Genomic DNA, 16,587 nt, shown 5'->3' on the forward strand with positions numbered 1-16,587 from the left:
CTGCAGCATGAAGACCAGCAGCTTAAGTATTTTGGTTTGCAAGACAGTGGGACAGGGAAAATTGTAATGTTGTGGGAGAGAAGTGTGTTCACATGGATGATGATTCACTTGCAGTTAGTGACTCTGCAAAAAGAGAGGCTTGGAAGTGCCACTATGAAAGGCTACTAAATGTAAAAAACTCATGGGAGAAGGAGAGTTTGCCTAATGTTGATTCAACAGAGGGTCCAGCAATCCAAATAGACAGCAGTCTTACAGACAAAGCCATGAAGGATATGAAGACAAGGAAAGCCCCTGGTCCACGAAGAATAACCGCTGAGTTGCTTAAAATATCTGGTGCTGTGGGTTATGGTCTAGTCACCTGCATAGTAAATAAAGTGGTACATGAAGGAGTCGTACCCAATGACTAATGTAGGAACACCATAGTCAACTGCTACAAAGGTAAAGGTGACAACTTAGATAGAAATAACTACAGCAGTATCAAATTGTTGGATCAGGTGACAAAAGTCACAGAGAGGGTCATAGCCCAACTAATTAGGGAAAGAGTTAATCTAGATGAAATGCAGCTTGTTTTGTGCCAGGGAGAAGCACTACTATACTATATTTCTGATAAGGCAGCTGCAGAAGTACTTAGCCAAAGATAAACTCTGTACTTGACTTTTGTTGACATGGAGAAAGCCTTTGATAGGTCCCCCAATCCCTTATCTGGTGATCAATGCAGGTTAGTGAGAGCTGTACAATCCATATACAGGGATGCTACATGTAAGGTGAGGGTTGGCAATGAGTATAATGATGATTTCAGGGTACTAGTACTGATGATACTTTAAAATGGTTTAATAATATCAAAGATAAAAATAGATATAAATTCATTCAAATAGATATAGATAATTATTACTCTTCTATTAATGAGATACTTAATAAGGCCCTAATACACGCAATGAAGAAGGTAGGAATGACTCATGATGAAGTGAATGTAGTTAAACCGGCTAGGAAATCGGTGATTAGATATAATAATAAATTGTGGGCTAAGAAGGATACTAGGGACTATTTTGATATACCAATGGGGGCACCGGATTCTGCACAGGCAACAGACTTAGTGGTGAGCTAGCAGAAATGTTAGCACGATGGGAGAAATGCTTAGTGGTATTTCGTCTGCTGCTACGTTCTGAGTTCAAATTCCACCAAGGTCGACTGCCTTTCATCCTTTCGGGGTCGATAAATTAAGTACCTGTTAAGCACTGGGGTCGATGTAATCGACTTAATGTTTGCCTGTCCTTGTTTGTCCCCTCTATGTTTAGCCCCTTGTGGGCAATAAAGAAATAACAAACCAACAACAACAAACAAGTAACACTTTCAATAATAACCAAGTATTTTAACATCAGTTAATTAAACATTTCAAGTATTCAATTCCCATGATGTTTAATGAATTTAAACGGTAAATGTTCTAAAGAGAAGTGAATTCAGTTAGTATTGGAGACAATGAGAAAGTTATTTTTCCATTTAACTTCAATGATAACTAATTTTAAGATAATTAATTACACTGGACCAAGTTTCCATGAGTTACCAATTATTAATGATGCAAAATCACATTAACTTTAAAAAAACAGCCAGCTTCATTGCCACAGATTCTGAAAATTTAGAGATACAGTGCTTTGGTTGAATTGTTAATGTGCTGGATTAACATGTACAGATACAATACCAAACATAATTGTATTTAACGAAAAATTAGAACACATTAAATAATATAGTATGAGTACATTATGTTTAGAAAACAAAGTTCAAGATGGCCATAGTTGGAGTACTTCTGATTATAGATTTGCACAATCAACCTAGTTTCTAAAAAAATGTTATTTATTTCCTCTTAAAAGTTGTAGTGGATGCTGGGAAGAGCATTCAACTGTAAGAGTTTAACCCTTTTATCGCTGTATTTCAGTTGGAATACACTGTTACAAATAATTTTTACAATAATGATTTTAAAAAATAGATTTGTCATTATTAAGCTGGCTTGTAGAACATAAATTAACATGAAATTTTAATAGAAGGTTTTAATTAAGATCAGTTTAAAACAGGAAGTTTGTACTGTAGAGCAAGTTGAGGTCTCAAACAAGTTGGAATGACAAGGGTTAAAAGATTCACAATGTCTTGATTTGTTACCTCAGCAAATTGAAACCAGTAGACAGTAAGAGAAAGAGTTAATAAAAGCTAAGAAGCCAACCAATTACTATGACTCGGTGGTTAATTGAAATACTACTATTGGCTTTGGAGTTACCATGCATTCTCATATTTACCTTAGTCAACTCCAATTCATAAAAATACTGAATTACAGAACAATTTAAAGTTTATAATGGATTTAAAGAAAACTGCTGAAGGCTGGAAAAAAACTCTTATTAATTATTGCTCATCTATTGCAGTTGTTATTTAACTGAAAGTCAGCTCTGAGATCTATTATCAAAGGCATATAGTACACTCAGAATACATTATTCAATGTGTCCCATTTTGTAAAAACAGTAAGGTAGAATATGAGAATTTGGTTGCTATTTCTTGTAGATCAAGCAACACTACAGTGCTTCCTGCTAAGAATCAACAAACCCCTAAGAGTCCATAAAAACACATTGGGGGTGAATTTCATGAGCTGAGTTCAAACTTTTTTGAATAGACAAAACTTTAAAAAAATCTGTGCTCTGTGGGGAAATTCTTTTAAATAAAAGTGGTTCAAGGCAACAAAAAGGTTGAGAACCACTGATATAAAAGCTTTATGTGTTAATAATTGACTTAGTAATACAAAGTGACTAAATGGCATACAAAATCAATCAAGGAGTTACATCAATTTAGCTTACTGAACTGGAAACAGTGAAAAATACTCTCACACAGATTTGAGAACTGCTCCTCTTTTTTTTTTCCTGAAATGTGCCAATGGTTATACTTATAGATGTACTATCAATGTCTTTATATAGAAGCAAATATATAATAAAATATTTCAGTTAAACCAATTATATATGGGTTATAAATACATGTCATCATGTTCTTAATTTCACAATGCTGTAGCAAAGACACCCCTACAAAGTACTATGAAATAAACATACAACGGTAAGTGGAATAATATGTGTATGTGTATATATATGTACTGCTTGCTTGTATGTGCATTAAGATAAACAATTTTTTAAAATTAAGGTCCCTAAATCTATGAGAATTTTCAACAGATATTGATTAGTGTGTAATGTCTGTATTAAAAAAGAGAGTTTAAAAAATGAAATCTAAAGAAACCAATTTTCCTTATATCAAGACAAATTACACAAAGGAAGGCTTGCATAAATATTTAGGAATACTGAGGAGCATGGTGATATGAAACAAATAAATACTAATTAAATAGAAATTTAATAAAACTAAATAGAAAGTACAACATTTAGGTGAATTGACATCTGGTCAATGTAATTATTTAATTTAAATATTCAACAGTCTTCCTTCAATGAACAAAAAAATTAAGTTGAAATAATTAAGAATACCGTAAAAACCCATGTAGTTTATGCATTTTTTTTTTTCAAAAAAATAAAAATAAACTTTAGGGGTGCGTAAATTACATGAGTAGATCATTTCCAGAATTTTTTTAGAAATTTCTTTTGTTGAAAAAGACACACCAGAAGTTGATTCACTTAATGTCAGAATAAGTTTTTACAGAAAAAATAAGGGCTTAAATATAATGAAGTTGACTTTTATTTATGCTAAACAGTATAATGCTTACTTTTTCTGTATAAATTTACTAAAACCATTAAATGGTTAACTACTTTTTGAAGAAGGGCATTCATGCTGGTAATAATGGTCTGGGCCATATTTTACATTGCTTGGAGTTTCTACCTATTGCGATGGAGCACCACTGATATACATAGCGATATGGATATTCTTGATTGAAAAAAATGTAATGATATGAATAATCTTGATTGTATGGTTTTATTTTTGTTTGTTTATTACAAGGTACAGTTTGTCATACTGTTGACACCAATTTCAAACTTTGGCTTCAGTAACATTAAAATGCCTTCTGGCAGCTCTGTTGCCAATGTTCAAATGCATATTCAACAATATCTAATCTCTCCTTTGCAGTAAACGATTCATAAGTTCTGCCCATACTGACAATAATGGTAATGACAAATTTTTAAGTTTGCTTGACATTTTATAAGTGTGAAAGAGATTAAAATTTCAATACTCTGTATCAAAGGTTCCGAAAAAATAGGCGGAAAATCAGAACTTGAGTCAAGAAGATGCTTTCGATCAATCAGAATTCTGTTTACATAATCAGTTTGATCAGTCACCTTCCTCTGTTGGTTGAGTGAAGTGTCATCCAAGCTGATGTTTATTGGTAATTAAATCTAATTTGCAACATCTGTGCATATTTATTAGCTATGTTTTTGTTGATAATTCTTATCAACAACTTTTCCTGTGATCATGATTTGAGAAGACATACAGCAGTATGCTAAAGATTGGACATAATCTCCAAGAAATGTAAAATAAAGTTTATTATAAACAACACAAATACTTTGTAATTTAATAACTTTTAATGTGATAACTGTTAAACAGAAACTATTTCTATTTAATGAAAATTTAATAAAATCTAATCATAAGTGAAATTATGCTAAATACAACTAAATTGAAAACCTTTTCCCCTTGGCCATATCGGCAATTCTGAAAACTTTGGGGTGTGAATTTTACATGAGTAGTTTTTTTAAACAAATTTTATCCTGAAAATGACCTGCGTAAATTACACAAGTGCTTAAATTACAATATGCCAGTAAAGAAAGGCTCGCTTTACGAAGTATAACTGAAGATATATCTTCAAGAAAAGAAGACAAAAACAGAGGGCTATTTAACATGATAGAAGTGAAATTGGACATATAATTATGAGAGAGAGAGAGAGAGAGAGAGAATTGTAGTGTATCCAGAAAGATCAAACGGGGAATATGTACTGCAGAAAAAAAAAATCATGAACAAGGAAACCAGGGAGATGGAAAACTAGCAACTTGTCAAGCAAACCAAAAACCTTTAGTGAAAAAGAATTATAGGCTTGGCTGATAGATGGAATATTAAAGAGCAAAGAACATAAAAGAAAACCTTATTATGGCTGCAAAAGAACAAGCAATTTGAATAAGTTGTCAACAAAAAATGACAAAACCCACCATGTTAATACGTTGTTAAATGTGTGATGAAGTAGATAAAGGTATGTCATCTAGCATATATGAATGTAGTTAAAATAGCAGACAATCAATATAACAGAAGACATGATATAGATTAGTAGGAAATCTGAGTTAAAAATGGTATGGAAAGAAGCTGGAAGAGAGTTACAAAAGACTGTCATCTTTTTCTGCCAGAATACTTTTCTAAGATCTTAAAATCTATCAAAGAGACAAACATGCATCAGCTAACATAATCAACAAGTATCTTTATAGCAGGAATCGTTGTAATAACAGTAACAATATTTTTCATGGTAGCAGAAGACTGAATATCTAAAGGGGAAGGGTACAACTGGTTAGTGTTGACTACATGTACTTCAGCTATTATTTTATTAAACCCTGAGTAATGAAAGTTAAAGTCAACTTTGGTGGGATTTGAAGTTCATTTATTTGTGTTAACTCAGTACTATAACAATGGTTTCAATCAAAAACTTGAACTGCATTGCTGTCTTAGCTTGCAAATGCTCACCAACAGTCAATAAACATTGGAAATGATGATTTCTAATATAGATACAAAGTTTCAGATGTGACAGGCAAGGTACAGTCAATCATATCAAACTCAGTCCTGATTGGTAATTAATTTTATTGATCTCAGCAAGATGACAGGCAAAGTCTACTCAAGTAGGATTAGAAAGATATTATAAATAATAAGAAAAAAAAGGTCCAGTTAAATATTGGTTTAGAGTTATCAGAGTTATCTATGCATTTGCTCTTCATCTTCGCATAAATGAGAAAAAGAAACGGGTTAAAGTATATATGTGTATAAAAGAAACGAGTTAAAGAAAAGGTATTGCTATTGAGTTAACCTATTACTTAATAAAGCTATAACTGTCTTCATGAAAAGTTCTGTATCAAAGCTAAATACATAGTACATAGTTCAGTTAGATTTGAATTTCATATAGTGTTAACCATGTTGTGTATCTGCTATTATTTTATTGAGCCCTGACTTAATCCCTTTGTCTGTCCTTGTTTGTCCCCTCTATGTTTAGCCCCATGTGGGCAATAAAGAAATAAATATTATTAAGCCTCTTTAGTATGGCATAGTCACGTGTCTTACATCAATTAAAACAAAGGACTATATATGTATATGCAGAGATTGTGCATTTACTGGTATGACAACGCAACATAATGCTTAAAAGAAATTACACAGGCAGGACTACCATACACATGGATAACAAATAATGAAGTACCAACGTAGCAAGTATAACTTTAATCAATCAAGACTGCCACTACTGCCGAGAGGTAAATACTGAACAATGCTCAAATAACAAAACAAAGGTACAGGTGATAACAAAATAAAAATAAAAATATCTTTGATGTACCAAAGACTCACATGAGTAAAATTTGAAAGACAATATAAGAGCAAGTACTGCCACAGCCCAAGGAATCAAAACTACAAATATAATGGAACTCAGTTAAGCTTTTAGATTGTGTATTTCTGCAATATTAAAACAGTTCTGCACAGTTTTTTCCACCTTCAAAATGCATTTATGCAAAATTCTACAATGTGATTTTTAAAAAGAAAAGAAAAGAAAAAAATAAACACTTATTTGTAAATTGTGAAGCTACCACCCCACTAGTGAGAAAAACTCTGTTTAACAATGCTTATAAACACTATTTTGTGTCCATTCTCAATATGCAGAAAAGGCCACAACAGAAACTTTCAACATCAGTATCCTGATATTTGATTAAAAATACTGAAGCTAGGAAGAACATCAAGGCAAGCATAATGTCTTCTGTTATAACCCTGGGTCAACCAAAGCCTTATGAGTAGATTTGATAGACAGGAATTGAAAGAAGCCTAAATTTGAAATTAATATTTCCCTCACTTTATTCCATTATAAATTATTTGAAATGTACAAAGATTTTTGGAGTAATGAAAGAAAATAAATATGCTGAATGGTATATGGTGCTTCTAGTTTCAATAGAAAAAAGTACTTAGCATCAAACATTGCTTCTTATATATAATCTTATTTTTCATTAGAACAATTTTTAGAAAATAACTACATTTTTTAATATTTCTACTTACAAGACTTTAAAATAATTCTTTTTCCTGATTAACAAAGCAGAAATGTAATAGATGCCTTTCTAAAAATGTATATTTATGGTTTAACAAAAGGTAAACATTATTTCAATAGGGTCCAAAATGTCTTCTACACTGACTGAATTTTATTTGAAATTTCATACATTTTTCAAATACTATTAACAATAGGTTATTCTTAAATTTTAGATATTTACAAGGATATTTTTTTTATGCAAGTTAATCTTCAATTAAATAAGTAGGAATCTTATCTATTTTCAACTAAGTGGAAAGAGTCATGTACTTCAACTACTGCTCTGTTGTTTTATTTGTGTATGCATATTTCAAAGCAGAAGAAATACATTCTTCAAAGACAACTTGATAGCTTGAATTTGAAGAGATAGCCAACCCTTCCATTAAGACAGCAAAAGAAATTTTCCCTATGTACATGAGTACTATATCTAGAATTAAAAAAGAATTCCTTACATTTCAACTTATCCAAAAAGACAGCATGGTGCACTATTAAACTACATTGTTAGCGCATGCACCTTTATGCAAATGGGATAATCCAGTTCAACTTTCTCTATAAGGCAAATAGGTACAAATTATTCATCTTTTGAGAGACAAAAGATGGGTATTCAGTTTCTAATGAAGGCCATACAAGATGAGAAACTGAACAGAGAGAGAGGGGAGAGAGAAGAGATACAGTTTGTTTTTCAGGGTTAGGGTAAAATGCATGTCTGTTAAAAAGGCTTGGTTTATATTTCCAATGAACCAAAAAACACTGTGTTATTGTTTTAATGATTTAGGTGTGTGTGTGTATCATTATCACTGTTTTAATGTCTACTTCTCCATGCTACTACAAGTCAGAAAAAAACATAGTGAAAGCAGATTTTCTACACCCCTCACATCATTAGTCAAGGTTGTTGACACTGAGGTACTGTTTCCCCTAGAACAACTAACAAATAGCTTACTCAGCAAAATATGTTTTTACAAGAAAAACACCCTTTTCTATGTTGTGTGCAAACAATGTCAGAACAAAAGGAAGATAAACACATGATAGGTTTCCTACAGTTTCCATGTAATTCTACTCATAAGGCATTGATCAGCCAGAGGCCACACTAAAAGACACCTGCCCACAGCAGGACTTAACACAAAAATACATACACAGCCACATTTGCATCTATACATGTATGTACCCACATACATATTTGTCTGTGTAAATGTATACCTATGTATATCGATATTCATTGATATATACATACACGTGTGTATAAACACACACATATTTTTTTGTTATTATGGCCATTCTTGAACACTGCTTTCAACCAGTACCTATTTCATTCATGTGAAAGTTGTAAACAGACATACAAGTTTTGTTTAATGAACCAATTTGTCAATACATACACATGTGTATATATATATATATAAAGGAGACCACTAGGTGGACTGTTAATGTGCTAGAAGAAGATAATTTTTCTGAATCTCCTGATTCTTTCAATGTGCTAGTTCCCTGGTATTAAATTGATATTAATTAATATCCAATTTTTTACCTTACTGTTTATTTATATATATATATATATATATATATGTGTGTGTGTGTGTGTGTGTGTGTGCATGTATATATCTGACAGGCTTCTGCAGTTTTCTGTCTACCTCACTCACAAAACTTCAAGAACACTTAACCATGGTGCAGTGCAATAGAACCTAAAATGTTCATTTAAATCTGAAATGCTGTTCTCTCCATTTCCTTGAGAACATGGATCCATGGTGTGTGGAGATGCCACACACTGATAAGTGAGTGATGGAATGGCTTATAGTATTGAAATAGGTGGCAACAGGTTGACCTGGTATATGTAGTAGTATGCTTCAAGTGCGCTCCCAAAAGTGATTAGCAAGATGTTGGCCTGTTTCATTAATGTTAAGAGAGCCACAAAATTTACATTATGATAGAATATAAAAGGTTGGACAATGTGCATCTGGCTTAATGCAGTTTCCACCTACTAAATTCCCTCATATGGCAATGGAGGGGATGGTGTAGGCACATAGTTAGCTGAGAAATGGTTACATGAAGTAATTAATGTAGTCAGAGGGTACAATACGATATTTGAAGTTCAACTAGTTATAAACAATTCAACAACAAAATTTCTGAATAGAACTTGTGGAAGAGGAAGACCTAGGAAAATATGGGATGAAATATTGAGGACTGATCTCAGAACTACAAATCTCATGGAAGAGATGACAAAGATCCTGGATGACTGGTGATATACAGTGCTTGAAAAGACCTGCCTATTTTGGCAAAATTGAGGTTCTGGAAGTATATTATCTTTATACACAATTGGATCCTTTGTCTAATTTCCTCAACTTCTCCTCCTTCCCCTCATTTCTCTTGTCACTGATTTCTCCATCACTTGCCTAACTACAGTATTCTGATGTTGTAATTATATAGAAGTAGAACTAGATATTTTATTTTTTATGATACCTGTCAAAAACCACTTCAATTGAAATCTATTCTTCATTCTTAACATTGGTGCACTCCACTCAAATTTTACATTGATCACCCATCTTTGCTAACAAATTATTTCTCCTTCTCCCTCTTCACTGAACCACTTCCTGTTCACTTGCCATATCACCATACGTCTCTCATCTCTCAACATACTGTATTGTTCTCTCCACTCACATTCTTGCAACCTACCCACCGTCATGCTATCTCTTTCTTTCTTCCTTCTCCTGTCTACTGTATTATTATCATTATTCAATTGCTCTACACACTTCTGTACAGCCAGTCACCACCTACTCCTTCCAATCTTTCTCCAACTGCATTCACCCCTGTACCCCTGAGTGAGGCAATGAATAAAATAAATCAAGTATGTGTTGATAAATGATGAATATATGTTGGAGGGAAGGTAAGGGAAAAAAAGCTGTTGAAATGGGTTAGTCAAAGGGTGGATATAGTGAATATTGGATAAGAGGTCGGGGTATCAATGTTACATGATTAAGGGAGAGTAGGTGATGACTGACAAAAAAAAGTTGAATAGCAGCAGAATACTAATAATACTATGAGACAGGGGAAGGATGAAAGAAAGACAAATGATGTGTGGTTGGGTAGGTTAGAGAACTGTGAGAAGAATAGGAGAGTGAGAAATGTATAGTGGTGAAGGAGAGATAATTCTGTGGTACAAAAGGTGATCACTACAGGATGTGGTTGGAGAGGGAGAGCATTAACAATGAAGGGTCGAAATAAAGTGAAATGGTTTCAAATAATGGAAAAGGTAAGTGGTATCAGAGAAGGCAAGTGTATCAGTGTCCCTGTACATGGCTTGCACAGCTCTCACTAACCATTCATCTATCCCTAGTTTCCTCATTGACCACCAGATAAGGAATCGGGGGACCCTGTCAAAGGCTTTCTCCATGTCAACTTAAGCCAGGTACAGAGGTTTATCTCTGACTAGGTATTTCTCCTGCAGCTGTCTTACCAGAAATGTAGCATCAGTGGTGTTTTCCCTGGCACGAGCCCAAACTGCATCTTGTCTAAACAAACTCTCTTTCTAATTAGTTGGGCTATGACCCTCTCCATGACTTTCATTACCTGATCCAACAACTTGATACCGCTGTAATTATTTGTATCTAAAGCGTCATCTGGTGTAGCAGTTGACTATGGTGCTGCTACACCAGTCATTGGGTATGACTACTTCGTGTATCACCTGGTTAACTATACAGGTGACTAGGCTATAGCCGACAATGCCAGATATTTTAAGCATCTCTGCAGTGATTCCTGATGGGCCGGAGGATTTCCCTGTCTTCATACTCTTAATTGCTTTATCTACCAAGGTACTGTCAACTCGGATAGCTGATGCCTCTGTTGGGTCGACATTCGGCAGACTCTCTCCCATTCATTTTCTTTATTGAGCAACCTTTCATAGTGACGTCTCCAAACCTCTTTCATTGCAGCCTCATTTAGTGCAAGTGAACCATCATCCATGTGGACACATTTCTCTCCTACGACATCATGATTCTCTCTCACACACTGTCTTGCAAAACGAAATACCTCAAGTCTTTGGTCCTCACGGCACAGAACATTGGCAAATTTTTTCTTATCTGCTTTCCCTCTGGCTAAATAAACCTCTCTCCTAACTTCCCTTCTGGTAGTCTGATACAATTCCCTGCTACCACCGTTCTTCCAGTCCTTCCAAGCCTGTTTCTTTTGTCTAATAGCCCTGTCAACGACATTGCTCCACCACCACGTTATTTTGGGTCGAGAGGGGACTTTGCACCATCCACAGATCTTGTCAGTGGCCCTCAGCAGGTTGTCCCATAGAAACCTCCAGTTGTCTTCTACATCGTGTGAAGCTATATCGTCGTCTATTTCGTCGAAGGCTTCGAGTAATATGTCTCTAAATCTCTGTCCATTCACAGGATCTTTAAACTTCCAGACCCTTCTCCTCCATGCTGGTCGTCTTCTGGGCAACCACTTAGCTCTGATCCTGAAGTCACTAACTGCTAGTCTATGTTGTGGGGTACATTCTTCACCTGGGAAGGTTTTGGCATTTATAAGCAGCCATCTTTCCCTTTTTCTGGCGAGGATGTAGTCAATTTGGCTAGTGTGTCTGCCAGAATGTTAGGTGACAAGGTGACTGGCATGTTTCCAGAAGTTGGTATTGCAAACCATAAGGTCATTTGCATCAGAGAACTCCAGCAGCCTGGTTGACTCCTCATTGCGGGAACCAAAACGATAGCCTCCATGTACGCCACAGAAGCCTCCTGTATGTTGTCCAACATATCCATTGAAGTCACCAGCCACAAAGAGAAGGTCCCTGTTATTCATCAACGAGGTAGTCTGCAAGAGGATCTCATAAAATCGGTCTTTCTGTCCATCGGGTAGCCCCGTCTGAGGGGCATAGGCCGAGATAATGGTTGCTAATCCATGATGAAGCACTAATCTAATCTTAAGTATTCTGTCACATACTCTGACTACCTCGATTACCTTATCCATCCATTTCTCTGCAAGAAGTATACCCATGCCAGTGACCCTGTCTGTGTTCCCTGTCCAGAAAATCTTGTTCCTGTGTTCTTTGCCTGTGAGGAACCTAGCGGAACCTCCTCTCCACCTTACTTCTTGGAGGCAGCACACATCAACACATCTCGTGCATTTCTGTTTACATATAATTATAGCAGCAGAACACTGCAGTTAGATGATAGAGGGCTCGGTGCTAGAGAGATGATAGGGATGACTTGAAGAGGAAACTGGATGAGTGATCCAGTTGTGCAAATACACACACACACACATATATATTGTGCTTCCAGAATTTCAGTTTCAGAGATGGCCAGGTCTTCTTGGAAACTGCATAACACTAGTCATCTTGGTCCTTTATCATTTACATGAAACTCAAGGTCCTGAGACCAGCATGTTCCTGGATCTCCCTCTTCATCATTAAGTGAGTGGCACTTCTTTATACAGCTGTCCTCATCCATGTCTCATATGTCCAAACCAACAGTCTTCTTTCTTGTACACTACATCTGATATATACACACAAGTATCCAGCATGCAATGGAAACTGCTTATAGCTTAGCACAAATGAAAAGTATAATGCATGACCACCAATATCAAGATATAACCCATAATTTTGCCCATATGGAAACTTGGGTAAACATTAACAATTTTGAAAACTAAAATCACAAACTGTATATTCATATAAAAAAATTATGTTGTTTAGAAATGATATATAGTTGGTGTAATACTTTAATATGCCCAGCTGCTTCTCTTATCACTTTTCTAACTCCATTTTCCGTTTTTGTTGCTTATAGCCCACCAAGCCAATACTTTAAATTCATTTATTTTTACTGATAACCTTTTTATTTTCATTGCTGTCTTCAATTTTATCAACACCTACTCATTCATCTTTCCTCTGTTTTTTTTTTCACTGATCTCAACATTCTTATGATTAACTACTTGCTCCCTCCTCTACCCAATCTTGTTTGTGTGAAACAATTCAACTGATCTTGGTTTTCATTATTTTCAACATTTTTATCCTGAATCTTTAATCATACTATAATTTTTTCCACATCATACAACTCCTATATTTTGAAATCACAATTCTACTATCTTCAATTTCTCATTTCCTTTCCTGCAACAAAATAAGAGAAATGCCTTTTTTTTTTTTGCTGACATAAAACATCAGTTTTACTTGGATTCTACTGCTTCATTATTTGGTGCTCTTAGATTTAACTACAAACATATACAGCATATTTCATTACCTTTATTCAAGATGATTGGGTGAAAGGGAAAAGAGTATCAAGTAGAAATGATGGCAATGGTGCAAAATGGAGTCAGAAAGGGATTATCGGAGGTTCAACTTGGTGTTTTACAATGGTTAGAAGCAGGTGAAAACTCATCTGTATTGCATGGTCATTCAAGTAAAATGTAAAAATTTGGTATAGTGATTTGCAGATAGAGAAAGCTACAACTGTAAAGCATCTTCTGGTTAGCAGAGGCTGCTTTGGAAGGTTCACGAGACATCTAGTTTTCACAACACATGACCAACGAAACTGCAGAGGCTGCAACTAATAATCTTGATGGGTTGAAGAAAGTGATTGTTTTAAGTTGGAAGTGTACAACATTTTTGGGAAGTGCATGCTTCTAAGATGTTTATTTTAGTTTTAAAGATTCCAAAAATTGTCTGACACTTATTGTGGTAGTAGATTCTCCTGGTGATATGAAATTGAAACCTATACTTGTACATTATTGAAAATCTAAGGACCTTTCATTGTCTACGCTAAAATTAATTAATATACTTGTGCTTTAATTTTCAAATAAAGTTTAGATGACTACAAGCACTTTTTTTGCCCTACAGTAGAAAAACAGAATTCCAAATGAAATATTTCAAACAATTATACTAAGCAAATCAATGAACTTAAATGGTCTTGGTCCAGATGGACTATATGTAATCTGAACCTTTCCCCACTTATTATTATTATTTTTTTTACGGAATCCCACGTTTTAGGCTCCCCCCCCCCCCCCGTTTTTATATAGATCCACAGGGTAAACCTAACCCTAACTCAAACCCTAACCCTGACCGTAACCCTGACCCTAAACCTAACCCTAACACTAGTTTTGTGAGATTTGGCTGTTATTTCTAGCATGTAAATAGCCTGCTTCGTGGGTAATTGAAATTTTTCAAACAAATTAAGAGGGGGAAAGGTTCAGATTACATATAGTCCGTCTCTACCATGGTCTTTTTTATAATGTGAGAGCAGCCAGTAGATCAAGTTGTGCTAACGAAATTTAAGACATCGAAGTTCAGTTTCCACAACGAGCTACACCGAGAAGGAGGTGGGGCTGTAAGCATCACAAAACTCTTGAAGTAGATCCTGATAAGGCTTAAGACAATGTCAAGTTTCCACCCAAGGAGCCCTCATTGCACCATCTCGTATTACGTTGGTGTCGATGGCTTTCCTCAGATGAAGCCAGTGAGATTGTCCAGGAGTGGATGATAAGAGGTCTGATAGACTCACTCTTTGCCACTGAGCTATACACAGATACCCCGTCTGGGTCATCACCGTTTGCGGTGGTTCGTGGAAGTGAAAGCAACTGCATTAGTAGATGAACGAAATAAAATATTGAGGTACCATAATTTCGATATTTGTCGGTAAATTATATTTTTTAACATGTGGTTTTTGAGATATCGTTGGGAGTGGAGGGGAAGCATGCTGCATCGCTGTAAAGAAAACTTTTGACTTCGTAAACATACGGTTTCACTAAAGTATCAGATGACGAATTGATGTGGAGAGCACCGGGCTGTGCTAACTCATCTACTTCCCAATTAACTACAATAAATCCGTTTTGAGGTGTCTCAAAATGTTTATAGGGGACACTAGATTCGTTTGGGGTACAAGACTGTTAAACTTGGGTTTAGGATTTTTGAATTTTATAAAAACATGTATTCTACCGATTAATTTTGACATTTCGGAGAATCAACGTGTTTCCCATAGATAAATACGTAGACACACACACACATATTATATATATATGTATATATATATATATATAAACTCACATTTCTTGCTAAGTAAACAATTATAAAAAATCGAGGATTTAATAGCAAAATTGGTTTCAAATTTTGGTACAAGGCCAGAGGGCTAAGTCGATTACATCGCCTCCAGTGCTCATGTGGTACTTGTTTTATCGATCCCGAAAGGATGAAAGGCAAAGGTGACCTCGGCGGAAGATGAACTCAGAACGGAAAGACGGACGATATGCCGCTAAGCATTTTGTCCGACGGTTCAGCAGCTCGCCGTCTTAATTAGAAGAATGTATTAGAATTAAAATAATTATATTTGATGTGGATCAAATAGTTTTCAGAACAAAAGTCTTTTTTTTTTTTAATAGTAAAGAAACAATATAAAATCCAAATATTGCCGTTCCTGGAATTATGTCATGCTTGTTTTAAGCAGTTATGTCTTAAAAGATTTTTACTTAACTTACCGCACTGATCCCGCCATCTTTCATATATATACAACCTCGTTTTGAAATCTATTTTAAGTAAAGCTACATTCCTACAGTAATGTTGGCATTGGTTATTATATGAACGTACCACAGTCTCGTAAAAATGTTGTTTTTATATTTTCCAGATGGCTAAAAGTATATCACTTGTAATGTATGTTTATTTTAAAAATAAAATATGAATTTTTCTACAAAAAGTAATATTTATTTTTCTTTTCAAAGTAAATTTACATTAAATGCGAATTCTCTACGTATAATGTGACTGACTCCATCAATTGCTGACAGTGACAGCGCTGACACCGCACTCGACGCTGTTAAGCAGAAATACAGAAATCATGTGGAAAGTGTTTTGTGTAATCGCGATTTAGAAAATCAGCACGCAGTCGTAGCTACTTTTGACGAAGGAACACAGTACTGCACATTAAGCGAAAAGTGCGATACATATTGAAAACAAATGACAGTATGCATGTAGGAATATATCAATTGCGATAATACCGATTTTATTTAAGCCCTTGGATTCGATATATTTAGAATTTTAGAAAGTAATTGAATTATTGAAGAATATAATTTTTGAAAAAATTGTGGTATTATAAAAAATAAGTTGATAAACAGTTGTTTTCTTACGGTTTTTAATCAACATAACAAAACATCACACACGCACACACATAATCTTCATTTATCATTTGTAAAAGAAAAAAGAAAAAATTACAGATGTGGTCATTATTGAAAATGTGTTTTCAATCGTGAAAACTAATAATATTCTATATTCTTGATGGATTAACCTGATCGTGGTTTCTTTACTGGAACTTACTCGTGTTATTCAATGCCTTTGGAATTAATTCATCCGATTG

General features: G+C 34.7%; 1 protein-coding gene across 1 annotated transcript in view; it reads right to left on the reverse strand.

Moving 5' to 3' along the window:
* The window catches only part of LOC106881422 (nucleoporin NUP188), a 475,282-nt gene extending 459,521 nt beyond the window's left edge, over nucleotides 1–15,761 (reverse strand). The window contains exon 1 of the mRNA XM_014931808.3: nucleotides 15,719–15,761. Coding sequence (XP_014787294.3) covers nucleotides 15,719–15,735 — 17 coding nt within the window. The 5' untranslated portion in view covers nucleotides 15,736–15,761. The remainder of the gene's footprint in view (nucleotides 1–15,718) is intronic.
* Nucleotides 15,762–16,587: the final 826 nt, after the last annotated feature.

The sequence above is a fragment of the Octopus bimaculoides genome, chromosome 1, assembly GCF_046866305.1.
Source record: "Octopus bimaculoides isolate indiv1 chromosome 1, ASM4686630v1, whole genome shotgun sequence".
Lineage (NCBI taxonomy): Eukaryota > Metazoa > Mollusca > Cephalopoda > Octopoda > Octopodidae > Octopus > Octopus bimaculoides.